This window comes from Trichomycterus rosablanca, chromosome 8, assembly GCF_030014385.1.
Source record: "Trichomycterus rosablanca isolate fTriRos1 chromosome 8, fTriRos1.hap1, whole genome shotgun sequence".
Lineage (NCBI taxonomy): Eukaryota > Metazoa > Chordata > Actinopteri > Siluriformes > Trichomycteridae > Trichomycterus > Trichomycterus rosablanca.
This window is the reverse complement of record NC_085995.1, coordinates 31248238-31274057: the sequence shown is the minus strand read 5'-3', so window position 1 is coordinate 31274057 and position 25820 is coordinate 31248238. Positions and strand designations below refer to the sequence as shown.

Genomic DNA, 25820 nt, shown 5'->3' with positions numbered 1-25820 from the left:
CTTGAGGCCTATTACAGTAATTCTATACATTAATGCATGTGTCAGTGTAATGATCTCTTTCAGGATGACAACGTCCCCATTCACAAGGCATGGTGGGTTACTAAATGCCATGACCTTCACTGTTATTAGTTCTCAATACAGTTAAGAACCTTTGAATGATTTTGGACTAATATAATAGCACTCTTTACTTCCATTAAAACATTAACTAAGAGATTATCCTTTAGAAGAATTATGTCCCATCTTCCCAAGTACAGTTCAGATAAGTTAACTCCACTGCACATTTAAGCTCTTCTAGTGGCTCAGAATGGCCCAACGTCTTACTAACACACTTAGTCTTGATTTTTTTTTTTTAAACATTTCTTTTATGCCCTGTGTGTCTGTTTTAAAATGGATGGAGGCAGAAGTGAAGCTGGATGAGATGTGACCCTGAATAGTGAACATCAGCAGCAGTAGGAGGATGGAGGAGATGTTGATGTGGTGAGGCGGGCTCGGCTGAGCTGATTGGAGCTGTAATCCTTTTCCCCCGGGGGCCAATTTCAGCCCGGAGCCAGAATTCCTCTTCTCTCCGCTCTGCTGTTATTCGGGAAAAGATCTCTGGCTTCACTACACCCTCTCGATCTCTTATACACACATACAGAGAAAGAAGCCAGAACCGAGAGCAGAAGGCGATCGATCAGATGTTTTAAAAGGAGCGACGCTGTTCAGTCATGACTTCCAAGGTAAGAGCGGCAGCTTCACTCCCACAGAGCTTTCTTATAAACTCCCAGTCTACCAGTGTGTGAGTATTTGTTTAACCCAGTTTAAAGCCACAGTCACCTCGCACTGCCAGTTTGGAGCATTTTGCGGACTTTAACATTTTTCAGGATTCAACGTTTGATTTTTCTATTGAATTTTACACACCAGAAGCACAGAAGTGCTGAAGTCAGATCGCCTGTTCTTTTTGTGCGAAACTTATTTCAACGGACGGGAGACCTCCATTAATTCTGCCACACTGCGTCGGACATAAAATGTTTGAAACGGTAATGTCGAATTTTAATAACACTATGACCTATTATTATTAACCATTAGCTTCTTAATTAGTCATCACTTTACCGTATCAAGGAACTCAAAGTCCGTTTAAATGGTGGCTGCATTCCAAACGCCACAATATCGAACCCGCTAGTGCACTACGTAGTGTTTACAAACCATACTTTTATACCGGGTGTAGTGCACTTATATAGTAAATAAGGAGATTTTTAGGATATCATTTACTTACACTAGAAAAACTTCAAAATTAAGACAATTCTAAGCACGAAACAATGCAAATTACATAATACATACATACACACATAATATTAAACTATCAGTGGTTTTGTAAGATAAAAACAGTGCGCAAACTGACGACACTTGAAAGTAGATAATAAATACTGAACGCTGTTAGCACTGCCTACCTGTTCCAGTTCATTCATTTATTGATTTTTTAACTGTCCAGTTGTGCTTTGGTTCCAGACAGATAAATGATAGATGTAAGAGTGCTCTACAAATTGGGTACCAGCCTTAATTTTATACACGTAGTGCACTTATGAAGGGAATAAAAGATCATTAGAATTTAACTGGTGAATTTAGCCAACACAATGACTGGAAAGCCAAGAAACTTGAGTCAGTTTTAACCTGAGGGAATAACACTAGCTACTAGCCATTAAACACTGTACTAAAATATTAACTTACCATATCTGCTTTATTATTATTATTTTTTATTTCAATACATTTAAAAGAAAAAGGCACAGTTTAACTTTTCAAACTGGCAAATGTTTTCTTTGTGTCAGAACTAGAATCCCAAACTGCTGAATGTTAGAAATAAATAACAGTGGCCTGTGTAGTGTGATTTTTGTGATTGAATGTTGGAACAAAATAGGATTGATATTTTGACAGTTTAGTCCACATATTGTCAACATTTATAAGCAGTCACTATTTAATATTATTCACTTTGCCTGTCCGTTCTGATTTAATTGTTTGTTCATGTATTGTTTACAAGAACAGTGCATTGTGTGTAGTGTGTAGTAGACGTTATTTTACACTGTATGTACATCACTGATGGCGACAAATGTTGTCACTTTTAACCAACAAATAAAAAAGCCTCTCTTAAAGAGTAAGTCAAAATTTTAATTTCCATAGTTCTTATATTAGCTATTTATTTTACTGTAATAGTATGGTACATAAAGACATGGTTACCTGTAAGCAGTGTTTCAGAATATAATAGTATTACTTATCTGGTTGGTTGTGCTGTTAATTTACTTGTTAAACTTGGCTAGTTTTAACTGTAACACAAGATTAAGTGCCTTGCAAATAGCTGTCCACATTTTCTGTATGTGTGTCAGGCTGTGTTTGTTTCATGTTCTTCAAGATCAAACCCCAGGCACTATTGGCTTGGGGCATCATGCCCTAGGCAAATCAACCTTTAACCATCTGCAACATTTAAAGGCTGGCTGATAAACAAGGTTTTAACCCTGAAGCAATTAACAAACTGAGGTTCATTTACTTTGTATTTTAATGTTGTTGGCATTTTGACTGTTTCTTACCTTAATATGTGGGGTATGGAACTGGACTAGCCAATATTTTAGATTTTTTTAAGCATAGACTGCCTGGCTGACATGATCACTTGCTATTTTACTCCTAAATGAGTCTTAGTTTGATGTAGGTTAAGATGGAACTCAAGAATGTCTTATTCATTTGTTAATATATGTTGTATAATACAAACGAATCATACAGATATCCTGACTTTTATTAGTGTAGTGATCAGTGTATGAACATGTATGTTCATATATTCGAAGCTAAATATCTTGCTAACCAAGACTTTGATTTAAGACATTTCGTCTGATCAGCCAATTTTAGTTGTAACTTAATATTTAATCTGATTAAGTTGTGCCGAGTCCTCCAACCACTCCCAGTTTTGTGTCTAATTGTGATTGTTGCTTGTTCTTTAGGCTCACACCCTAGAAAACAGAACAAACTTTGCCTGGAGCACTGTGCCCCGAGCACATCAGCTTTAAACCATCTGCTGAACACATATAAAGGCTGGCACATGAAATATTTTAATCCAAAATAAAACACAAAATAATATCACACAGTTTGTTTTTGATGTTGTTGTTTTAACAGTTTAGTATAATGATAGGTGGTTTTGGAACCGACAGCCAGTTTTCTTATACATTTTGAGAGCATTATCAATTGGAGGCTATAAAATCATTTTGTAATTGATTGTTTTTGGAAATTCTTAATCTTAGTTTTTCATTTTTCGTTATCTGGTGTAATATGTAAGTAACTAAGATCCCTTGCTTTGTTGACTAGATGAACATGCTGCTTACCAATGAATTGGGCAGTGGTAGTTCAGTGGTTAAGGCACTGGAATAGTAATCAAAAGGTTAAAAAATTAAGCCCTGCCATTGCCAAGTTGCTACTGTTCGGCCCCTAAGCAAGGCTCTTAACCCTATATGCTTAAAACTTTATTCAGTGATAATTGTAAGAAGCTTTTGAAGCGTCTGCTAAATGTCGTTAATGTAAATGTCTGAATAACCAGGGCTGATTTAACTTCATTATATAGAGACATACAAATTCTGCCCACTTCCATTTTTGTGTCATGTTGTATTTGTTGCTTGTTCTTTAAGATCAAACCTAGGAAGAAAAGAACAAGAACAGTTTGCCTAGAGCATCATGCCCCGAGCATATCAGCCTTTTACCATCTGTTTAACATTTACAGTCCACTGCACATAAAAGCATTTTACTCTATAATGGACATTTTGCACTGAGTGTGTGTCACAATCTGTCACATGCAAAAGGTGAAAATAGAAATTAATTCTGGATGATAACCTACATATATTGTGAAAAGTACAAAATATTGTTAAAAGATTCATGAAGAAATCTCTGTTCATGTAGGCCAAGGCTGTAAACCACTGATGAATATACATGACCTTCAAACCCTCAGATTTCAGTCCACCACTGCACTTTTTTATGTTGCAAAAAATGCAACATAAAAGTCTGTTATGCAAAGAGAAAGCCAAAATCAATTCTTTGCATTCTATGCAGCCATACATCAATTTTACGCAGTTGAGTTCTCTGGGCCCAAGCTAATTTCAGATGGACCAAAAGTGTGCTGTGGTCAGATTAGTCCACATTTCAGCTTTTTTTTTTTTTATACGGATCTCCATATGAAGCCATTTTGTGCAGGTGAAAAGAAGTCTTTAATGTCATAGTGGCTCTCTTAGTCAGGAGTGGTGATATGCAGCAGTAGAAGCAAAAACACAATTTGGTAAATGGATACAAGAAAAAATTCTACTTGCAAAACTGCCACTGTTAGAATCCTCAGATCCCAAACAGTTAAATAGTGTAATTATTAGGAAAACTGATGTAAAACATTGGTAAATCTGCCTCTGTCCCAACTGTTTTTGTGTGTGTTGCAGGCATTTAATTTTAAATTTGATTGTATTTACAAAATACCATTAAGTTGGTAAGTAAAACATTGTAATTTTTTTTGTTTGTTTATTCTAGGGAAATAACAAATCACAGATTTTTGTTTATATAGCATTCTACAAAATGTCCCAACTTCTACAAAAATGGGGTTTGTATGTAAAATCATGTCTGTAAAGCACTTTAGGGTTAAAATTACTTATATAAGGCAGCCTGCAAATATTAAAGCAGATGGTTGAAGGCTGATTTCCTCAGGGCATGATGCTACAGACAAACTGTGCCTAGGGGTTTGAAGAAACAAGAAACAAACAAACCCGACACCCAAAAATATTTGGACAGCTCTTTGCAAATACAATTGAATGTTAAGTTACAGTTAATTCAGGTTTTTGTCACAGAATGACTAAAACCAACAATTGCAGTTTTACCAGACAGGTGAACAAAATCAGTACCATAACCAACAAGGTAAGTAATGCTATTTCATTTTGTAAGTGTGCTTATTTTGAAACCACATATTCATGTAATAAACTGTCACAGTTACATACTGAATGGTCAGAAATGTCAGATGTCTTACTAACACCTTCACTCCAAACCTGTATTCAAAACCTGTACTCAAACCTGTACTCAAAACCCTGCAAACAAACATGCACTTACAACTCACTCATGATAAACTGCTTTTGTTAACTGTAAAATGTACAAAGGTTTTTGTTTATCACCCATAGACCATAAGGTGGAAGGGAATTTCGGTAAAAAAAAATGCTGGAGAAGTTTTTTTTTATGTACTTATAATGTTCATTTGTGTCAAGCCCTATTGTCTACCATAGCAGACTCTCTGTTATTCTTGCCTAACATATAACATGCGTATTTAACATGCTTATTTAAATATTACATTTGGACATGAATAACCCAGATAACAAAGCACAATTTTTGAAAGTAATGATCCAGTGTTCCTTTACTACTAATGTATCACTTTTGTAGCATTTGAGTAATTAATTATTACATGTTTTGTTTCCTTGACATGTTTTCCTGTATTGTAAAATAAATGTAAAATGTATTTAGCTTAAAACCTCATTAATAAACTGAAGCTATAAATTAAAAAAATTATATAATGCAAACTACATACATTATAAGCTTATAGTAAAGGTTATAAAATAATGTCTTGACCATATGACTACACTGGTAACTTACAACCACAAACCACAAGAGTATATGTTTGTTTATTGGGATTTTAATGTCATGTTTTACACTTTGGTTACATTCATGACAGGAACGGTAGTTACTCATTACACAAAGTTCTTCAGTTCACACAAGGTTATGTCGAACACAGTCCTGGACAATTTAGTATGTCCAATTCACCTCACTTGCATGTCTTTAGACTGCGGGAGGAAACCATGCAGAAAGGACCCGGACCGCCCCACCTGGGGATGGAACCCAGGACCTTCTTGCTGTGAGGCGACAGTGCTAGCCACCGTGCCGCCCTCACAAGGGTATATGTACAGATTGGAACTTGAAGAAGAACATTTAATCAAATAATCAAATAATGTAAACACCTAAATAAATATTACGAAGCCACACGATCAACAGATTAATAAAGAAAAAGAAAGATTTATTTGCCACATCTTACCCTAACTGTTGGGTAGCTTTAAATATTTCTTGTCTTACACTCACTCCCAATACCGTTAATTAGGAGTTTACACTTTGTCAGGGTTCCCTGAAGCTAGACACCTACAGTACGATCCATGCCTTCTTCAACTCTCCCCCGACTTACGCTTGTTAATAAGCCTCATCCTTTTCTCCCCTCCGGTTTTATGAGAAAAAAACCCCAGAATGCAAATGCTCTTAATTAGAGTTGTGCCACTAATTCTTGAGTGGAATGTAAAAGTAATCTGGTAGGTGTTGAAGGCCTGAAGCATACCTTGATGCTTAGGTTTTCAGGTGAAAAAGGACTGATAGTGTAGCAAGGATGCTGGTGTGTGTCGACTATATTGTACTCTATAATGACCATGTGTTGTGTTTTGCTCTGCAGGAGGGTAGAAGCATGTCTCGCCTGTCTTTGACCCGATCTCCAGTGTCTCCCCTGACCACACAGGGCATCCCACTTCCTGCTCAGCTTACCAAATCCAACGCCCCTGTTCACATCGATGTGGGAGGCCACATGTACACCAGCAGCCTGGCCACTCTCACCAAGTACCCTGACTCCAGGTAGGAAACTAGGACTTGACATTTGTAGTATAGCCATAATTCCTTCAACATGTTTGTGTTTACTGAGAAAAGAACAAAAAAGATCACAATACACTACCAGCCATAATTTTAGATACATTTAATTAAGTAAAGGAAAATCAGCCAACAATTGTTTAACATATATGGGAACTTCTTTATGGGAGGGCATTACCTTATAAAACTGAAAGAATGGCAGTATTTAACAAAGATCTTATTGAAGCTATAGGTGGCTATTTTAAAGAATCTACACTATGGCTTTAACTATGATTTTGATTTCTACAACACTTTATAAATCTACATTTTAATTTAAATCTATGAATAAGCTTGTGCAAACATTTGACTGGTGTAAATGAGAAAATACATATACATTTATAATCATATACCATAATTTTTTTTTAAGTATACTGCATTTCGTTGCCTTGTACCTGTACTGAGTAATGACAATAAAGTTGAATCTATCTATCTATCTATCTATCTATCTATCTATCTATCTATCTATCTATCTATCTATCTATCTATCTATCTATCTATCTATCTATTTTGCTCAAAGGATTTCAGAATTTACCTGTAGATCCTTAAAGTCCATGTTTCCATGTGGCTACTATTGTCGAGGAAAGTGTTTCAAGTTATCGAACAAGTTTCTGAACAAGTTTTTTTTTTTTTATAACTTGCACTATGTGGCCAAAAGTATGTAGATAAATTTTGAGGAATGCCAAATCTCTATTATTTGTTAATATATTGCTCCAGTGTTGAAATACATACATCATTACATAATTTCTGTGTCATTATAACACATATATTGTTAGTCTAAAGTCTAAAGCTTATAGTTTGGCTTGGCTGGGAGATTGGGTGCCACACAGCAATTAGGATCCCAAGATGCTGGATTCAAGACCTACCAGTGGTCACTGCCTGTATACACCGAACAGCCATAACATTAAAACCACCTCCTTGTTTCTACACTCACTGTCCATTTTATCAGCTCCACTTACCATATAGAAGCACTTTGTAGTTCTACAATTACTGACTCTCCCAGGGCCACTACAGAGCAGGTATTATTTGGGTGGTGGGTCATTCTCAGCACTGCAGTGACACTGACATGGTGGAGGTGTGTTAGTGTGTGTTGTGCTGGTATGAGTGGATAAGACACAGCAATGCTGATGGAGTTTTTAAACACCTCACTGTCACTGTTGGACTAAGAATAGTCCACCAACCAAAAATGTCCAGCCAACAGCGCCCCGTGGGCAGCGTCCTGTGACCACTGATGAAGGTCTAGAAGATGACCAACTCAAACAGCAGCAATAGATGAGCGATCGTCTCTGACTTTACATCTACAAGGTGGTCCAACTAGGTAGGAGTGTCTAATAGAGTGGACAGTGAGTGAACACGGTATTTACAAACTCCAGCAGCGCTGCTGTGTCTGATCCACTCATACCAGCACAACACACACTAACACACCACCACCATGTCAGTGTCACTTACATTTACATTTACATTTTCAGCATTTAGCAGACGCTTTTATCCAAATCGACTTACACAATGAGCGGAACACGATGAGCCTTGCTTAGGGCCTTGCTTAGGGACCCAACAGTGGCAACTTGGTTGTGGCGTTGCTTGAACCGGCAACCTTCTGTTTACTAGTCCAGTACCTTAACCACCGAGCTATCACTGGCCACATTACGTCACTGATGAGAATGATCCACCACCTAAATTATACCTGCTTTGTGGTGGCCCTGTGGGGGTCCTGACCATTGAAGAACAGGGTGAAAGCAAGCTAAAAAAAGTATGTAGAGAAACAGATGGACTACAGTCAGTAATTGTAGAACTACAAAGTGCTTCTATATGGTAAGTGGAGCTGATAAAATGGACAGTGTGTGTAGAAACAAGGAGGTGGTTTTAATGTTATGGCTGATCAGTGTATAATGTGTGGGTATCTACCAGGGACTCCAGTTTCCATACAAAACATGACAGTAGGAGGATACACAATGTGTATCATGAAACTGTTTAGTAGTGTCATGATATTGATTGTTAGCCCAAAATACAAAACCTGTAGGCTTAGTATAGGCGTTTTAATACATGATTAAATAAGGGGGTTTCTGGCTGCACTTGCTGTGCAGTGGAGCAGGAATGCATCACTACGTTTCCACCCCCTCACTCACACCCCCAGTATATTTATTTCACAGAAGTTCCCTCTGACTAACAGAGCTATTAGCAGAAATGCTGAGCGCAGTAAAACTAAAATCACTGTGCTGTAGAAAAACTGACTCATGTTTAATAATGTATATGGTGTGTAATTTTGGTGTAGGTGCCCAAATAGTATTATAGTATAGTAATATAGCAATAAATTATCTGTACTGAACATACAGGTAAAGTCAAAAGTTTACATTTACATTTTCAGCAGACGCTTTTATCCGAAGCGACTTACACAATGAGCAATTGAGGGTTAAGGGCCTTGCTCAGGGACCCAACAGTGGCAACTTGGTGGTGGCGGGGCTTGAACCGGCAACCTTCTGTTTACTAGTCCAGTACATTAACCACTGAGCTATCACTGGCCCTACATACATGTTTACGTATGTGTAAGAGACATTTATGTCAAAGAAGTTGGCTTTTACATTTATCGCATTTAGCAGATGTGTTTTCATAAGCTACTTACAATTAGGACTACAATCCAAACAAGAGTTAAGGGTCCAGCATTGGCAACACAGCAGATGTGGGGCTTGATCCAGCAACCTTTAGATTTTTAGTCCAGTACCTTAACCACAGAACTACTACTGCAATTAACTATCATTAATGTGGCAGTAAATAATGTTTTACTATGTAATTTAACCTTAAGACATGAACTTATGTAAATAGAACTGATCTGACCATTGACAAAGGTTCATATATCAGAGGTTCATATATCAGAGGAACAGTGGTCTCCTGTCAAGGTCAGAAAGAAAACACACCTAATGTTGGGGAAGACAATGTTAGGTTTCAATAGTCTAATTTAATTGTAGAACCATCACAAACAGGTTTACCATAAATTAGAAGCTGTTGAAACATGACTGACACTGTCCACAGTCAAACAAGATCTTACATAACCATGGTTTCTATGTTTTTGTAAAAGAATATAACAGCTGCACCTTTCCCAAAGAAATATTATAGCTGAGCATTTATAGATGTGGTCCTGGTAAGTTGTTGTGTCAATTGTGAAAACAGCAAAGTGCAGCTTTAAAAAAAAAACCAACAACTTTGATGAATTGGTACAGGACAGAAACATAGATATACATGACCCAATCAGCCACAACATAAAAACCACTCACAGGTGAAGTGAGTAACGTTTGACAGGTGAACTGATTACTCATTATGATGGCACCTGTCAAGGGGTGCGGTATATTAGGCAGCAGGTCAGTTCTTAAAGTTGATGTGAAAGCAGGAGGAAATAGTGTAAAGATCTGGAAACGGTTGCCACAAAGTGGATCCAAGAAGTATTCAGAACCCATGACTTTTTGCATTCCTTATTATGTTGTGGAATTGATTTTAAATAGATATGGCTGTCAGATTTACCACCAGTCTATTTTTGGGATGTTTCTAGAACTCAATTGTCCAACTGCAATTTGAATAACTGGTCAAAGTTTGAAAAGTCACACACCTGGGTCTGTAATGGCCCACAATTTACACTGCATTGTGGGACAAAAGCCAAGCCATAAGGTTTATGGAACTGTCTGTGGCAAACATTAAAGCAAGGATATAAAACAATACCTGAATCTTTAAGTGTTTGGCACAACCTTTGATTTTCTTAAGTTGGCCACCTGGTCAATTTGGGCATCTGGGCAAGAAGGGCCTTGATCAGGAAGGAAAGAAGGAACCCAGCTCCAAAGGTCCAGTGCAGTGATGGAAGAACCTGTTGGAGGGAAAGTTATCTCTGCAGCACTTTATAAATCAGGCCTTTATATCAGAGTGGCAAGATGGGAGTCACTACTGAGTAAAAAGCAAATGACAGCCTGTTTCTGAGGCAAAAGTTTCAACATGACAATTCTAAAGCATACAGACAAAACAAGCAGATTCAGACAAGTTTCTAAATGTCATTGAGTAGCCCACCCAAATCCCAGACTTAAACACTTTTAAACCTCTGTAGAGAGACCTAGAGATGGCAGTTCACAGTCTAAATGTTTGCATACATAAATGGCCATATATGTATATTCATATATACTAATTGTGTCTACTTTTTAAGTCAGGCTGTTTGTACTGACATCCAATAATAAATGTGATCACATTATATTCTGTATACATCTGAACTACATCATCACGACTGGAGTACATGGGGGAAATATTTGTTAATGCTTTACAAAAAAAATTACTGAAGGTCTTTATAAATCAACTGCTAGTAAACTGGCTGGTGAACGACTAGTTGGTTTATTTTAAACAGTTATACTATACATACATTAAAGTATGCACAGTGTTAACACGTGAGAGCTAGCTGCAGGGAAATAATAGGAGCAAGGCTGGCACATTTATCACTTGGTACTCCAACAGTGGCCCAAATCAGAAATGACATTAAATGATTAGCAAGAAATATAACTTATGTATAATGGCTCTGACAGGGGAATGCTAAAGATTCTGTAAAATATTTATGAAAATAATTGCTATTGTGAGGAATCATTTTTATAGGTATTTTGTGATCTATGCTAATCAGTTGGATATTAGAAAATATTGTAATACAACTTTAAATTCATATTGCTTTTAAGTGTGTCTAGACAATAACAAGGCTATGTCGTATATTCTGTAGTGGAAATCTATCAGATCATGACATTGTAACACAGCTATCTCTATAACAAGATGATTTTATGATCTGAATTGTGAGAACGTCAGATAAGCAGCTGAACATCAAGCGCTGTGTATAAAAGATCTTCTTATTGGACCACTTACCATTTCAGACATATGATAAGTAAATAGAAGCCAGCCAGCAGGTTTCCCACTTGTAGGGTTGTGAAATTTCTACCTGCTGCATCCTAACATCAATTCTCAGAAGTCTTGATTCTCAGCGGTCCGGCGAATAATTCACCGTCCCGTGAGAGTGGGAAGGTACAGAATACCACCTGTTAAAAGAGGAGAGGATGAACTAGCAGGCAGAGCTCACCCTCACATCTGTTCAGCTTAACACACAGCATGGCCTTCTCTGATTTAATAATGTAGATAGATCAGGAGGGAGGGAGGAGGAGAGCGGGGCAGGGGGAGGGAGAAAGCAGGCAGCATTTTAATTGCTTTTCAGAGGGGAAAAAAAGAAAAGAAACGGAGATGAAAAACTAAGATTGCCTAAAGCTATATGGTGAAATTCTAACTGGGGGAACTGCAAGACCATATGAGAAAAGAAGCACCGCAGGCACAAAAGAGGGAATTGGTTTTCTTATTAAGTGTTTTGCATCAGTTTCCAGAATAGGAGGGAAAGAACGAGAGAAAGAGAGAGAGACAGAGGGGGAGAGAGAAGATGAAATGAAATGAGAACATCTTTGCAATGACAAGATTTAAGTTGATTTAACACGAGTAGAAATAGCATAGGACATGAAACCAAATATTCGACCTCATTCTTCAAACTGTGTTGAGCAATAACACTTGATTATTCCTGCTGTGGTTGATATTCCTCGAACAGTTTTAAGGCACAGTAATGCTACAGCAATATTTAAACAATATAAAAGATATGTCGATTACACAAAAATAATCCATTTTACATCTATTGTAACTATCACATCAGTCAGCGTTTGTGTCTGCACTAAACTGAATGTTAAAACCACTTTTACAAGCTCCATGTTCTTCCTGCTTTCCAGAATCAGTCGGTTATTCAACGGAACAGAGCCGATTGTGTTGGACAGTCTGAAGCAGCACTATTTCATTGACCGAGATGGAGAGATCTTTCGTTATATTCTGAGCTACCTTCGAACTAGCAAACTGCTCCTCCCTGAAGATTTTAAGGTACATTTCTTAATATGTTTGCAATATTTTGTACTGTGTTTTAGTGCTTTTTTTCCAGTTGGGTTATATCCAACTCCTCATTGCAGTTGTTATGCATGATGCAGGCATGAAATCTAGATTAGGCTGGTGACACCGCTGAGAAACACAGGTCTCTGTGATGGTTAACGCCTAAATTAACACCTCAACACCAGTTCCAAATCTCACTGAATCACTCATCAATCACTTTAACCATTAAAATAATTTGAAGAGTTCATAACTGTAAAAAAACCCCATTAATTAAACCTGTTTAGCTAACAATTGTCATACAAATACTTGCAATTAATAATTTAATTTGGGTCGTTCTGTTAATTTCAGGCCACAGTTATATTTTTTGTATTATGCATGTAAACTTTAGTAAGGACAGCATCTATTGGAACTACATACATATAATAACAACACAATATATTTAAAAATAAACACATTTTCTCCTTTATGGAAAATGTACAGTTAATCCATCTGAGTGTAAAAATGTCCTTGTCAAAGTTTAGGTTGATGGGTTTTTTTTTTACCCTAGTTGAAACGTTTCATTTGTGGTCACTTCAATCCACTGTAAATTTAGAAAAAGAGGTATATTACATCATTTTTATTCAGAGTAATTTACAATTATTATTGAATACAATTCAATTTATTTAATTAAGGATTACGACAGTGGCATGGCCTAAACCAACAACCTTCTAATAACTAGTTCAGTAACCTCTAAACTACCAGTGCCCTTCAATTAAAGAAAATTTTAACATAGCCCATTTTAGCACCTCACAAACAGCTTGGACTTCTCCAGTTTTTGACTCGTTTTTACACAATTTTTGGCATTTTCTCAATTTTCTCATCATTTAAATCTGCATGGCTCAGCCTATACTAACTCCAAACTGTGGAGAGTTCTTTGACAGATGTTTTTGGTATAGTGTGAAATTGCAAAACCAGATACATAGATAGCAGCTACAAGTCAAGAAAACAAGCAAAAGCAAATCATTACATCTCATTACAGTCAAACTTTCACAGTTCAGCCATCACACTCTTCACCGTGTGCAAGCTGGGAAACATGCAAATCGCAGTGACTGACTGAATTGATCATCGTTTGCAGTCCTATCTAACCGCTGTAGGGCTTTAGCTCTGACACACTCGGTTCACAGGATCGATGTGCATTACTGGTTTACTGATTAAAATAGTTTGAAAAGTTTACGACAGGAAAAACTCCACTAATTTAGCCTGTCACAGCTGGGAAATTTTAACTGACAATTGTTTTATAAATAATTGTTATTTTGTTGTTCTCTGTTGATTTTATGCTAATGTGTATTATGTTGTACTACAGTGAGACAGAAATTGTATGCATGATAGTCACTATGGTAACTTAAGAAAAAGTTACTTTTATAAAACAAAATATAGTTACAGAGATCATAGTTTAAGGACTAGTTTAAAGACTAGTTTAAAGACTTAGTAACTCCTGAATGCTTGAGCCCTACAATGGCAGGGACTATTTCTAATATAATAGTCGTTTTTACGTTGACAATGCCCCACCCACAAGGGACAAATAGTAAATGAATGGTTTAATAAGATGATTTTAATTGAACCATATGGTCTTCACAGTCACCAGACATGTTAGATAGTGCTCTTCAACACTATTAAAGCACAAACTGAGGGAATATCATTGGCGCTCCATCCCTGCAGCACAATTCTACAGATTAAGCATAAAGGCACAGTCCTGAGCTCAACCCAGATAAACACATTTGGGGTGAATTGGAACTTTGTTTGCAAGTCAGGCCTTTTCGCCCAACATCAGTGCCTGACCTCACAAATTCTCCTTTTACTTAAGGTACACAAATTTCAACAGACACACTTCTCAACAGACACACTTGAACCAGTAACCTTATGATAACTAGGCCAGTAACTGAGCTACCGCTCCCTGGTAAATCCATGGTTTCCAAATTGGATAGCTTATGGTAAGGTGTCCACAGAATTTTTGCCATATATACATAAATTGAGATGTAAAGAACCTTGGCACAAAAGCAGCTGTTATTTCTTAATCCTTGATCTGTTTCAGTTACACTGTAGTTTTTCTGTGTTATAGAATTAATAGTTCAGCAACATAATTGATCACAGTTTGAATACTTGTAATATTAATCAGCCTTACAACTGAGTATAGTCTTTCTCCGTAGTGATTTCTACTACTGGAGACTTATTTTTTAAATGTTGCCTTGTAGAAGAACCCTCACTACAGACTGATGATGAATAGCACCTTAAGACTTATATTTTGCTTTGAATTATGGCAGGCCTCAAGGCCTGAGGACTAAGCATGCATGTTGTTGTTGAGAAAGAAATAGGCAGAAAGGGGGGGGTGAGGTGGAATCAAAAGCAGCTCTTTTCAAGTACATATGAAACGTATGGATTGAGACGCTGGGTGTCTTTGTGCGCTCTGGCATAGCCTTAAGGAAGATGAGTCAATGTTTTTAAGAGGGATAGGTAACTTTGTGGAGTGGCAGAAAAGAGACTGGTGTTAGCTGTTAAAACGACAGCCTTTACACTTCTATAGTAAAAACTGGATGTGTGAGACATGATAGAATTTCTTATCAAAGATCTCTGTCATTTTTTTCTTTAAAATATGAAACAATGTTTCTTTTTTATTATTTATTCATCTTCAGTTACAGCTTCATCCTGATTCAATTTGGCACCCAGAAACACTGTATGCAAAGCAGGAATTCACAGGCAGCCATACAGGTTGTCATACTCATCCAATCACTCACTCATACCTAGGAGGAATTTAAGCAGCCAAGCCACCTTCTGAGTTAGGAGGAGATTAGAGTACCTGACGGAATCCACACAGATACTGGAAGAACAGGTCAAACTCCAGTGACTGGAAGCGAAGTTTGAACCTATGTTCCCAGGACCCTATAAATGTGTAGTAATTAAGAGGTCACAGCCAAGTTCATTCACTTGGTTCCCATCTTCTCAATCCCCCAAGAACTTTTTTTAGACATACAAAACCAGGAAAGGTTTTTAATTCTGAAACTCTTAACCATGGATTGTTTTAAACAGAATGAATCACTATTTAAATCTTATAAAATACTATAAAACAAACTAACTACAAAATTGTTTAGCTACTCTTCATGTACAAAAGGTGTAACCAATTTTTAGGACCTTTTTGGGCAGCCAGTTCTTATAGTGAAGATAAATGAATGGACGAATCTCTAAATAGTCAGCCGGGCTTTCTATATATACTATATGTATATGGGCACCTGGAAAGCCCTTTCCAAAACAATGACCTATAAAACCCTTTACATGTTTGGAAAGGCTTTCCAAAATATTTTGAACTGTGTTTTTTGGAATCTGAGCCCATTCTGTCAGACATGGTGTTGGGAGAAAAAGTCTGGCTCAGGTCAGGGCTCTGTGGAGGCCATTGGTGTTCCTCCACACCATTTGTCAAACCTTGATGTTATGCACCATGCATTGTACACAGGTGAAGAGTCATGCTGGAACAGAAAGTGGTCCTTCCCAAACTATTGCTACTTTTAGTATTTCTAGCTTTTACCTTTTTTTTTTACTGTGTATTCAACATTCTCAAGATTACACCTGATTTTCAGCTACCTTGCGTTGTTCTTTTCCCAGATCAGTTCAGTTCTATCCATTTTAGTACCTGTTTTTCTGTCAGTGTTGTTAATGCTACCAGTGAGTAAAGGTGCCATCTGGTCGTTTGTAGAATGGAAGGGCCACAGGGGAGGAGGCTTCAGGACACTGAGCACCCAAGGGCATTTCAGCCAATCTGGTCTTCCAGAGCAGAGTAACTGTGTCAGAGACAGAACTCCTGCACACTAATACAAATCTACACAATACTACACAATTTTAATCAACCGGGATATCCTGGTCAGGGTTGTGGTGTGCCTGGTTCAATTGGGAAAGACTGGATGCATGGCAGGAATACCCTCGATATTGCACCAGTCCATTGCGAGTCCCCCCTGCCCCAGACATAGCCAGTAATGTCTGTACAGACGCCAGGCTGTCCGATAGCAAATTTGAACCCATATCTCAGTGGTTTACTGCTGCTCTACATCAAAACCTTCTTCCCACTGTGTTGGCTATAGGAGTTCCAGCTGCTTTATGAAGAGGCGCGGTACTACCAGTTGAGCCCCATGGTGAAGGAGCTGGAGCGCTGGAAGCAGGAGTGTGAGCAGCGGCGAGGAGCACAGCCCTGCGAATGCTTGGTGGTTCGTGTGACCCCTGACCTTGGCGAGAGGATTGCTCTTAGTGGAGACAAGGCTCTCATCGAGGAGATTTTCCCCGAGACTGGTGACGTCATGTGCAACTCGGTTAACGCTGGCTGGAACCAGGACCCCACCCACGTCATTCGATTTCCACTCAATGGATACTGCAGACTTAATTCTGTACAGGTACACTTACTTTACTAATGTGTGTCATTCAATTTCCTTAGCAATACCTGTATTAGTACTAAAGGGCCACAGATAAGAGGAAGAAAATATGTATCAGATGTAGTCAAGCAGGTTAAAAAAGTCATCGCTACACTGCTGGATTATTATTATTTTGGATCCACCACTTACAGTTGAAGTCATAAGTTTACATACACCCTACACATTCCCTCTCTCAGGTCAATTGGGATCATTATTACATTTTAAGAATGTGAAATATCAGAATAATACTACAGACAATGATTTATTTCAGCTTTTAATACATTAATCACATCCCCAGTGGCTTAGAAGTTTACATACACATGATTATTATTTGGTAGCATTGCCTTTAAATTGTTTAACTTGGATCACAAACATATCACATTAGCCCATTCCTTCTTACAGAACTGGTGTAACTGAGTCAGGTTTGTAGCCCTCCTTAAACACATGCTTTTTCAGTTCCACCCATACATTTTCTGTGGGATTGAGGTCAGGGCTTTGTGATGGCCACTCTGTTATCTTCACTTTGCTGTCTTTAAGCCATTTTGCTATTATTATAGTATAGAAGTATGTTTGGGGGTAATTTTCCATTTGGAAAACACATTTGTGCCCAAGTTGTAACTTCCTGCTGAAATCTTGAGATGTTACTTTATAATTGCTACATAATTTTGCTTCAGCAGTAAAGCACCCCCACAACATTATGTTGCCACCCCCAATCTTTAGGGTTTGGATGGTGTTCTTTGGCTTGCAAAACTCCCCCTGTTTTTCTCCATACATAACAAGTCATTGTGGCCAAACAGTTACATTTTTGTTTCATCAGACCAGAGGACCTGGCTTTCTATGGCGGTTTTCGAGCTATGGCTTCTTCCTTGCTGTGTTGTGTGGGTTTTAGGGCATGTTTGACTGTTAATATAGATACTTTTGTACCCATTTCATTCAGCATATTTACAAGGTCATTTGATATTGTTCCTTGATTGATTTATATAGGAGAAAGAAGTGTATCATGGCTGCACAGTCTCTTTGTGTTTAAACTTGCATATTATCATTGGAACAGATGCACATGGTACATTCAGGTGTTTGGAAATTGCTCTCAAGGATGTACCAGACTTGAGGAGGTCCACAATTGTTTTTTCTGATGTCTTTCTGATTGCTTCTTGGTAGCTGTGTTGCTTTTCTTGCTAGATACAGAAACAGTGGCGTCATTGGTCTAGTTTTCTCCTGTTTTTATGAGTTGTTGGGAGACAAAGTTGACAGTTTGCCTTTATGTTTTTATAAAAGTAGCTAAATGGGATGTGACTTTCACATTTAAGTAATTCATATCAAACATTATTGCTTAAACTGCAGCCAGTGATTTACTCACAGCCTGCAAAATCCTGCCGAAAGCTTCTTTATACAATTATTATTATGGATGTCTAATTCGCCCAGATGCCTATCATTTTAGAGACATTCTAAGTGTTTGTTGTGCTGTAGAAGGTGTGGTTAACATCAGGACTGGTACATCAGTGTCACACAGGAAGATGTGAGTATGTGAGAGGAGGAAGGATAGAGTTGGCAGGTTTGGAGAAAGGTGTGGGTACACAAGTACAGATGTGTGTTTCTGCCCTAGAGATATTGTCCCCTGCATTCACCTGTTTGTAAAGTTTTACTACATTCAAACACACACAGACACACACAAACACAAAAATACAGAGTTTGTTAGACATCTTTAATTCCAGCTGCAGTATCAATGTAGCGGTATGTGGTGCTAAAGACGAGTGGGGAAATCGAAGGGGAAATGATATGCATAATTTATTTAAAACTCATCCTGAAGACAAATTCCTTTTTTGTTTTAAAAAGGGCTTCAGCAAAGGGCCTGCAGCACTAAACACACATATTACATTTTTAATACCTACTTTGGTTTCTTTAAACAACCTTAACTGCTTTTTGCTGCAATTTACACATGCTTAATTAACTTACAGTATAACTAATCACTGTGTCTGCTAACACTGTTCACACTGTGTGTGGACATTCAGCTAACTGTAGCACGCTAATAATGCAGTTGTTTTCTTTGTAGGAAGTCAAGTACTTTAGAACCCACTTAATCATGAATGACAAATGACAAAAACAACAGAGAAAGAGCAGAAATGAGAAATAATCATAGAACAATGTTAGTACTAAAAGTCTTAACACAGAATTTTAACAATAGTAACATTATTCCTTATTCTAGTATTAGAAAAAAATTTTAAATGCTGCTAACCAGCTAAGAGCCATATTTGGTGTCTAATTATTACATCTTAAACACTGCAATCAGGCTAACATAGCTATCCTACCTCAAATCTACTGTAAATCCAGGAGTCAGTTATCCAGATATTAAACGCACCTTTGTACTAGCAGAATAGTCTATCATTTTTGTTTCATTTCCCATTACATTTGTATATACAGGGGTTGGACAAAATAACTGAAACACCTGGTTTTAGACCACAATAATTTATTAGTATGGTGTAGGGCCTCCTTTTGCGGCCAATACAGCGTCAAATCGTCTTGGAAATGACATATACAAGTCCTGCACAGTGGTCAGAGGGATTTTAAGCCATTCTTCTTGCAGGATAGTGGCCAGGTCACTACGTGATGCTGGTGGAGGAAAACGTTTCCTGACTCGCTTCTCCAAAACACCCCAAAGTGGCTCAATAATATTTAGATCTGGTGACTGTGCAGGCCATGGGAGATGTTCAACTTCACTTTCATGTTCATCAAACCAATCTTTCACCAGTCTTGCTGTGTGTATTGGTGCATTGTCATCCTGATACACGGCACCGCCATTGGATGCACATGGTCCTCCAGAATGGTTCGGTAGTCCTTGGCAGTGACGCGCCCATCTAGCACAAGTATTGGGCCAAGGGAATGTCATGATATGGCAGCCCAAACCATCACTGATCCACCCCCATGCTTCACTCTGGGCATGCAACAGTCTGGGTGGTACGCTTCTTTGGGGCTTCTCCACACCGTAACTCTCCCGGATGTGGGGAAAACAGTAAAGGTGGACTCATCAGAGAACAATACATGTTTCACATTGTCCACAGCCCAAGATTTGCGCTCCTTGCACCATTGAAACCGACGTTTGGCATTGGCACGAGTGACCAAAGGTCTGGCTATAGCAGCCCGGCCGTGTATATTGACCCTGTGGAGCTCCCGACGGACAGTTCTGGTGGAAACAGGAGAGTTGAGGTGCACATTTAATTCTGCCGTGATTTGGGCAGCCGTGGTTTTATGTTTTTTGGATACAATCCGGGTTAGCACCCGAACATCCCTTTCAGACAGCTTCCTCTTGCGTCCACAGTTAATCCTGTTGGATGTGGTTTGTCCTTCTTGGTGGTATGCTGACATTACCCTGGATACCGTGGCTCTTGATACATCACAAAGACTTGCTGTCTTGGTCACAGATGCGCCAGCAAGACGTGCACCAACAATTTGTCCTCTTTTGAACTCTGGTATGTCACCCATAATGTTGTGTGCATTGCAATATTTTGAGCAAAACTGTGTTCTTACCCTGCTAATTGAACCTTCACACTCTGCTCTTACTGGTGCAATGTGCAATTAATGAAGATTGGCCACCAGACTGGTCCAATTTAGCCATGAAACCTCCCACACTAAAATGACAGGTGTTTCAGTTATTTTGTCCAACCCCTGTATGTAACAGCTGGCAAAACCAATAGTGAGCCAATACTGACATCCTCACAGTAACATACTCTAAGCAAGCGTAAAACCTTGAAAGAATTATTCCTGCTTGATTTACAATCACTGTCCCATGTTCATGTGGATGATCTGTGTCATGTCAGGCATCATCACACATGTACACAATAAATCAGCATTTATACTTAGGAACAGATCAGTTATTCAGTAATAATTTGTCTTGAAAATTATGACAGATTTACACATGTCCACCCTGTGATGGACTAGTGAACTGTTCGGGGTGTTTCCTGCCTTTCACCCTATGAATCAAACTCATTGCGACCCTGACCAGGATTAAGTTTAAAATGTGTGCGGGAAATTTGTGCCCATTTAGTCAAAAGACTATTAGTATGGCTGGGCATTAATCTTGGTCAAGAAAGCCTTATTTCAAAGCTGATTACAAGAGTTTATTCAAACCAAGCTTTTCTTCATGTCTCTATGGAGCTTACTTTGTGCACAGAGGTACAGTCATGCTAAAACAGGAAAGGGCCTTCCATAAACTGTTGCTGCAAAATTGCATTTGGGTATTTATACCCAGCAGCAGACAGTACTAAAGGATTTGCTTGAGCACAAAGTCTAAGGAAATATGAGTCTTCATGACTTTTATAGATATATTCATGAAGAACTTGCAAACCTGCATAAAATTTACTCTGTCTGATTCACATTATTGTCAGTCTATCATATCTTTTAGCCCAGACTTGTACATTAAGCATCTAGCCATCCAATATAATCTGTGCAGAATCTCAAAGTTATTAAGACACACTGAGGACTTTACAAAATGCCTTGAGTTTTTGCATATTCTTTCCTATTCCTATCAATTATGCTTTTATTTTTTATAACAACTTGTACATAGTGCACGCTGTTGCTGTACCTGCTCTGCTGTACCTGTGAAACAGGGGATGAAGTCATTTCCCCTGTAATACAACACAAATTCTGCCCAAGGTTTCTGAACTGTGGCTAAGGCTGCACATTTTTCTCAGAGCGCTGCGATTGCTCTGAATGTATTTTTTTCTCGTTAAGAGAAACTTTTATCTGGTTCAGTTGCCCTGAGGCAGAACTTTCATTTTCATGTGAAGCACACTTGAAAGAAGTGGAGGAGTAAGTGAATACTCAAGGCTGCATGTGTTGAATTTCAAAAAAATCTACAAGTAGTGCTCCAGATAAAATGTGTCATTGCTTAGCGGCCGAGCGGGTGACAGGGTCTGTAAAGAGAACGTTCGCTAGCCCGTGGATCTCTTGACAGCGGCGGGAAGGCTCCGTGCTTTTGGGGTTGCAGGGAAAGAAAAAGGGGTTGATTTGGTTTCGGTTGTCAGAGGGGAAAAAACGTTCACTTGACTCTTCAACAGACTGCAGTAAACAGCTGCAGGGCAAGTCTGCTCTCTTTCTCATCTTCACTGGACTGTCTGAAGAGCGAATCGTTGCAGGCAAATGAAAGCGGAATGATAAAATATGGATAAAAGTAGTTTTAAGATGTTTAGAGAAGTTTGAAAACAGTAGTGTGGGCCTTTTAAGTCATTTTTAGTCAAGTAGTCGAACACAAAAAAACAAGTACACTTGATATATTAACAATCTGGTGTGAGAGCCATCATAGTGCTTCATTTAAAAACACCAGGATAGTGACAGAGACAAACTTTTTGGGCTTAGTGATTCAGCAGAAGATTCATACTGAAAGAAAAAAGTAGGAATTAAACAATACAAAACAATAGATACAATACTGAACTAATACTAACAAGCCACTCAGTAACCAGGCAAGTGAATTCAAACAAATTACGCTGTAAATTATGCTAGCACATCAGAGCTGGGGTTTCGAATACATTGTATCCGTTCACAAGGCTGATCCGCATACGAACCCGCCTCATGCAGGTGAAAATATGCAGTCGTGCACACGTATCGGAGGGTTGTATCGGTAGAGGAGAAGTGTAATGCAATCAGGGTAATTGGATATGACTGATTGTATACTGTAACAGTACTGTAAGTCACTTTGGATAAAAGCATCTGCTAAATGCAGAAAATGTAAATGTAAATCTAACTAGTGTCAATGAATCTGATTGAAATTTGAATCAGTACCAATAGCTCCGAAATGCCTAACAAAAATTGTACTGCCATAGATGAAGCAAACATAGAAGTAGCAGGACACAAATGCTTATCACAATAACAGTGTAAGCGTCAAGTCATCTCTTTTTTTAAACAAAGAAGTCAGTTTTATCTTAAACTCTAATCAGAAAGAAACCTTTTTAACCTACATATATTTCATTCTAATTTAGTTCCAAGTTACTGTTAATAATCACTAAAGGAAACTAAACATAATGACAGTGTTGTAGAGTCTTTACTGCACTGTATTTAGTTGATTATAGTTTACTAATCAGTTTAGTGGTTTTATAAACATCCCACTGACTGGCCAATGGTTTATTTTCCAGATTAAATATGAGCTGATTTATTTTTATCTCAATGTATCATCCATAATTAAATTGCTAGTTGTGATTATCAACACTTATTAAGCCTCTATTATTAATTATTTACCTTGAAAATTACAAATGTAAAATGTTATACTAATATACAGTATAACAGTGAGTAGTGTGTTTGTGCACAGTCTTTCATTTGCCTTCAACAGTTGCACCATCCTGATCAGAAACCTACCATGAAACACTGTGCAGTCGGAATTACACCTAGAACAGGGTGCTATCCGTTGCATGGCATCACACATTTACTCACAGCTATCCTTAGAATTTAGTGGTCAGTAGTATTGACTTTTGTCTTTATGAGGTGGAAAGTATTTGAGAAATTCCTCACAAACCATTATGGTAGGTAAGGATCACACCCAGGTCCTCAGGTCCATGCTGCTGTGACACACTTATTCTGCTAGCTGTACAGTCGGCTGCTCTGGGACAGAACATGAATACATATGGTGATATTTAGTTTGGGTTTGGTTCAGCTTACAGTAGTGAAAACATAAAATTTTATACATATAACATTTATAAAAAGAATTAGCATTTTAGCTGTAGCTAGCAACTAGCTGGAAAATTAGACTGGATAAATACTATTTTGGGCAATAAAATCAAGCCCTGTTTGCACACAATTATTTATACATGCCATCAGTCTAATCCAGTTTGCCATCTTGTGCAGCAAAAGACAATAACATCATCTTATCTTCCCATAAGATCTCAGAAGATCTCTCTTATCCCTGCACACTGCTCAAGCTGGTGCTGCCTCTGTTGTAGATCTGCAATATTGAAATGTAAAAGACAACTGCTTGAAAGACAGTGCTACTGACCTCTATTTTCTAAGACTTGCTTGGACAAAAAATCACGATTGTGTCAAATGATATTAAATTATATTAAAATAAACACATTTGCTTGTACAATGTAGCTAGCAAAAGCTAATGAGACCTGACAGTCATGATTCTAAAACATGAAAGGATATCAGAATGCTAATATTTCACAGTATCAACAGTCATATCACCCAGCTGTAATCAATTAGTGTTACAGTTGACGCTCATCGTCACCACTCTTTTTTCCTCAGGTGCTGGAGAGATTGTTTCAGAAAGGCTTCAGCATGGTGGCATCATGTGGGGGAGGTGTGGACTCGTCTCAGTTTAGTGAGTACATCCTGAGCCGGGAGGACAGCCGCTGCCAGAACATCCACACGCCCATCCGGATTAAGCAGGAACCGCTGGACTAGCCGAACGCTAATCAGACACCTTTGTCGGGCACCTAGAAAATGAGCGGCGGACCCTGAGAATGAACAGTTTGTACCATGGTGCTGCCTGATTGGACAATTTGGGAGCCTGTAATGAGGGAAGGACAAGACATCGCATCACAACAGGACTCGAACACACCAAAAAAATCTGGTGTCGAATGAAAAGATTGCATTGTGTATATATTGGTCTTCCATGGTATCATATTCAGCGCTGATGTCATCGTCCACGTCTGTGTTTAATCCACAAACAACTTTCTACAAACCATCATTCATGCATTCATGTGCAAATCGACTTATACTATAGTAAGGACAATGGAGGTCAGTACATAGTGTGTCCTCATGGATGGATTCACGTAGCTGGATGCAGTTGCGCTGTGATCAGAAATGAGTTTGAACCACAACGTTACAATGAAGTCTATGGCTCTGAGTGAACTGAGTTGAGTACCTGGTATTGATTACTAGCCATTTTCCAAATTCAGCTAGCAAACAAACCTAGCTTTATAGATACAGTTACTGGGTGGTCATGCCAAGTCCTCTGCAATACATACACACATCTGTCTGAAAATAACACATTTTGCCCTAGATGTGCACACTTTGGTTACAAGAGTAATCAAGATTAGACATTTTATACAATCTCTTTAAAATAAAATAAACATATAAATACAGAATGAATATGTGTATCTTTACACCACTTTACTATAGAAATGCTAAGGTCAGTGTATGAAGCTGCATTCACAGTGACATTTTCTGATTAAAACACACTAAAGCAGTGATGATTTAGACAGGGCTATAAATGCTCATGTTGGTAAATTAGATGCATCGAATCATAGCTGTCAGTTCCCATCCAAAACTTCCCAATCCAGCAAGATCTAAAGATGTTCAGTTTTCACTTCTCATATCAGGTGTACAGGAAATTTAACTGCTTTTAAAAAATGCACACTATTATACAACATGCTGTGAGAGGAAGCAAGTACTTCACTTTATTTAATATACAATCTAATCCACACATTCACTTCAAATTTACACATAGTGGTCTAGTGTGATAGGCCAGCACAGCCGAGAGCCGAGTTTAAATCTCAGCTGGGCTATCAATGATTGGCTATGTCTGTCGAAACAGATAGACGAAGGAAATTACTCAATACTGGTGCCTGCAAAGTTGGTGAATGATGGAAAGCAGTGCGTGACTCTCCGTACGCTGTACTGCTCTCTGGTTGGCTACTCCACTGGCTAATGCGTTATGTACGGCCCTCTTCAGTCAGTTATGTTTAAAAAAACAAGATTAATTTTAAAATGTATATATGTAAATGTTGCATAAATAAAGTACACGTTCTAGATTGTAGAGTTCTAATGCAAATAAACGATAAACTCTTCCTCTGCTAA

At 38.2% G+C, this 25820-nt stretch overlaps 1 protein-coding gene across 1 annotated transcript; it reads left to right on the top strand.

The window, feature by feature from the left end:
• Positions 1–595: 595 nt before the first annotated feature.
• kctd15a (potassium channel tetramerization domain containing 15a) lies at positions 596–25124 on the top strand. The gene is made up of 5 exons (XM_063000045.1): positions 596–719; positions 6464–6639; positions 12459–12603; positions 16716–17021; positions 24264–25124. The coding sequence occupies exons 1-5, from the start codon at positions 708–710 to the stop codon at positions 24420–24422; spliced, it is 798 nt and encodes a 265-aa protein (XP_062856115.1). The 5' UTR covers positions 596–707; the 3' UTR covers positions 24423–25124.
• The last annotated feature ends 696 nt before the right edge of the window (positions 25125–25820 follow it).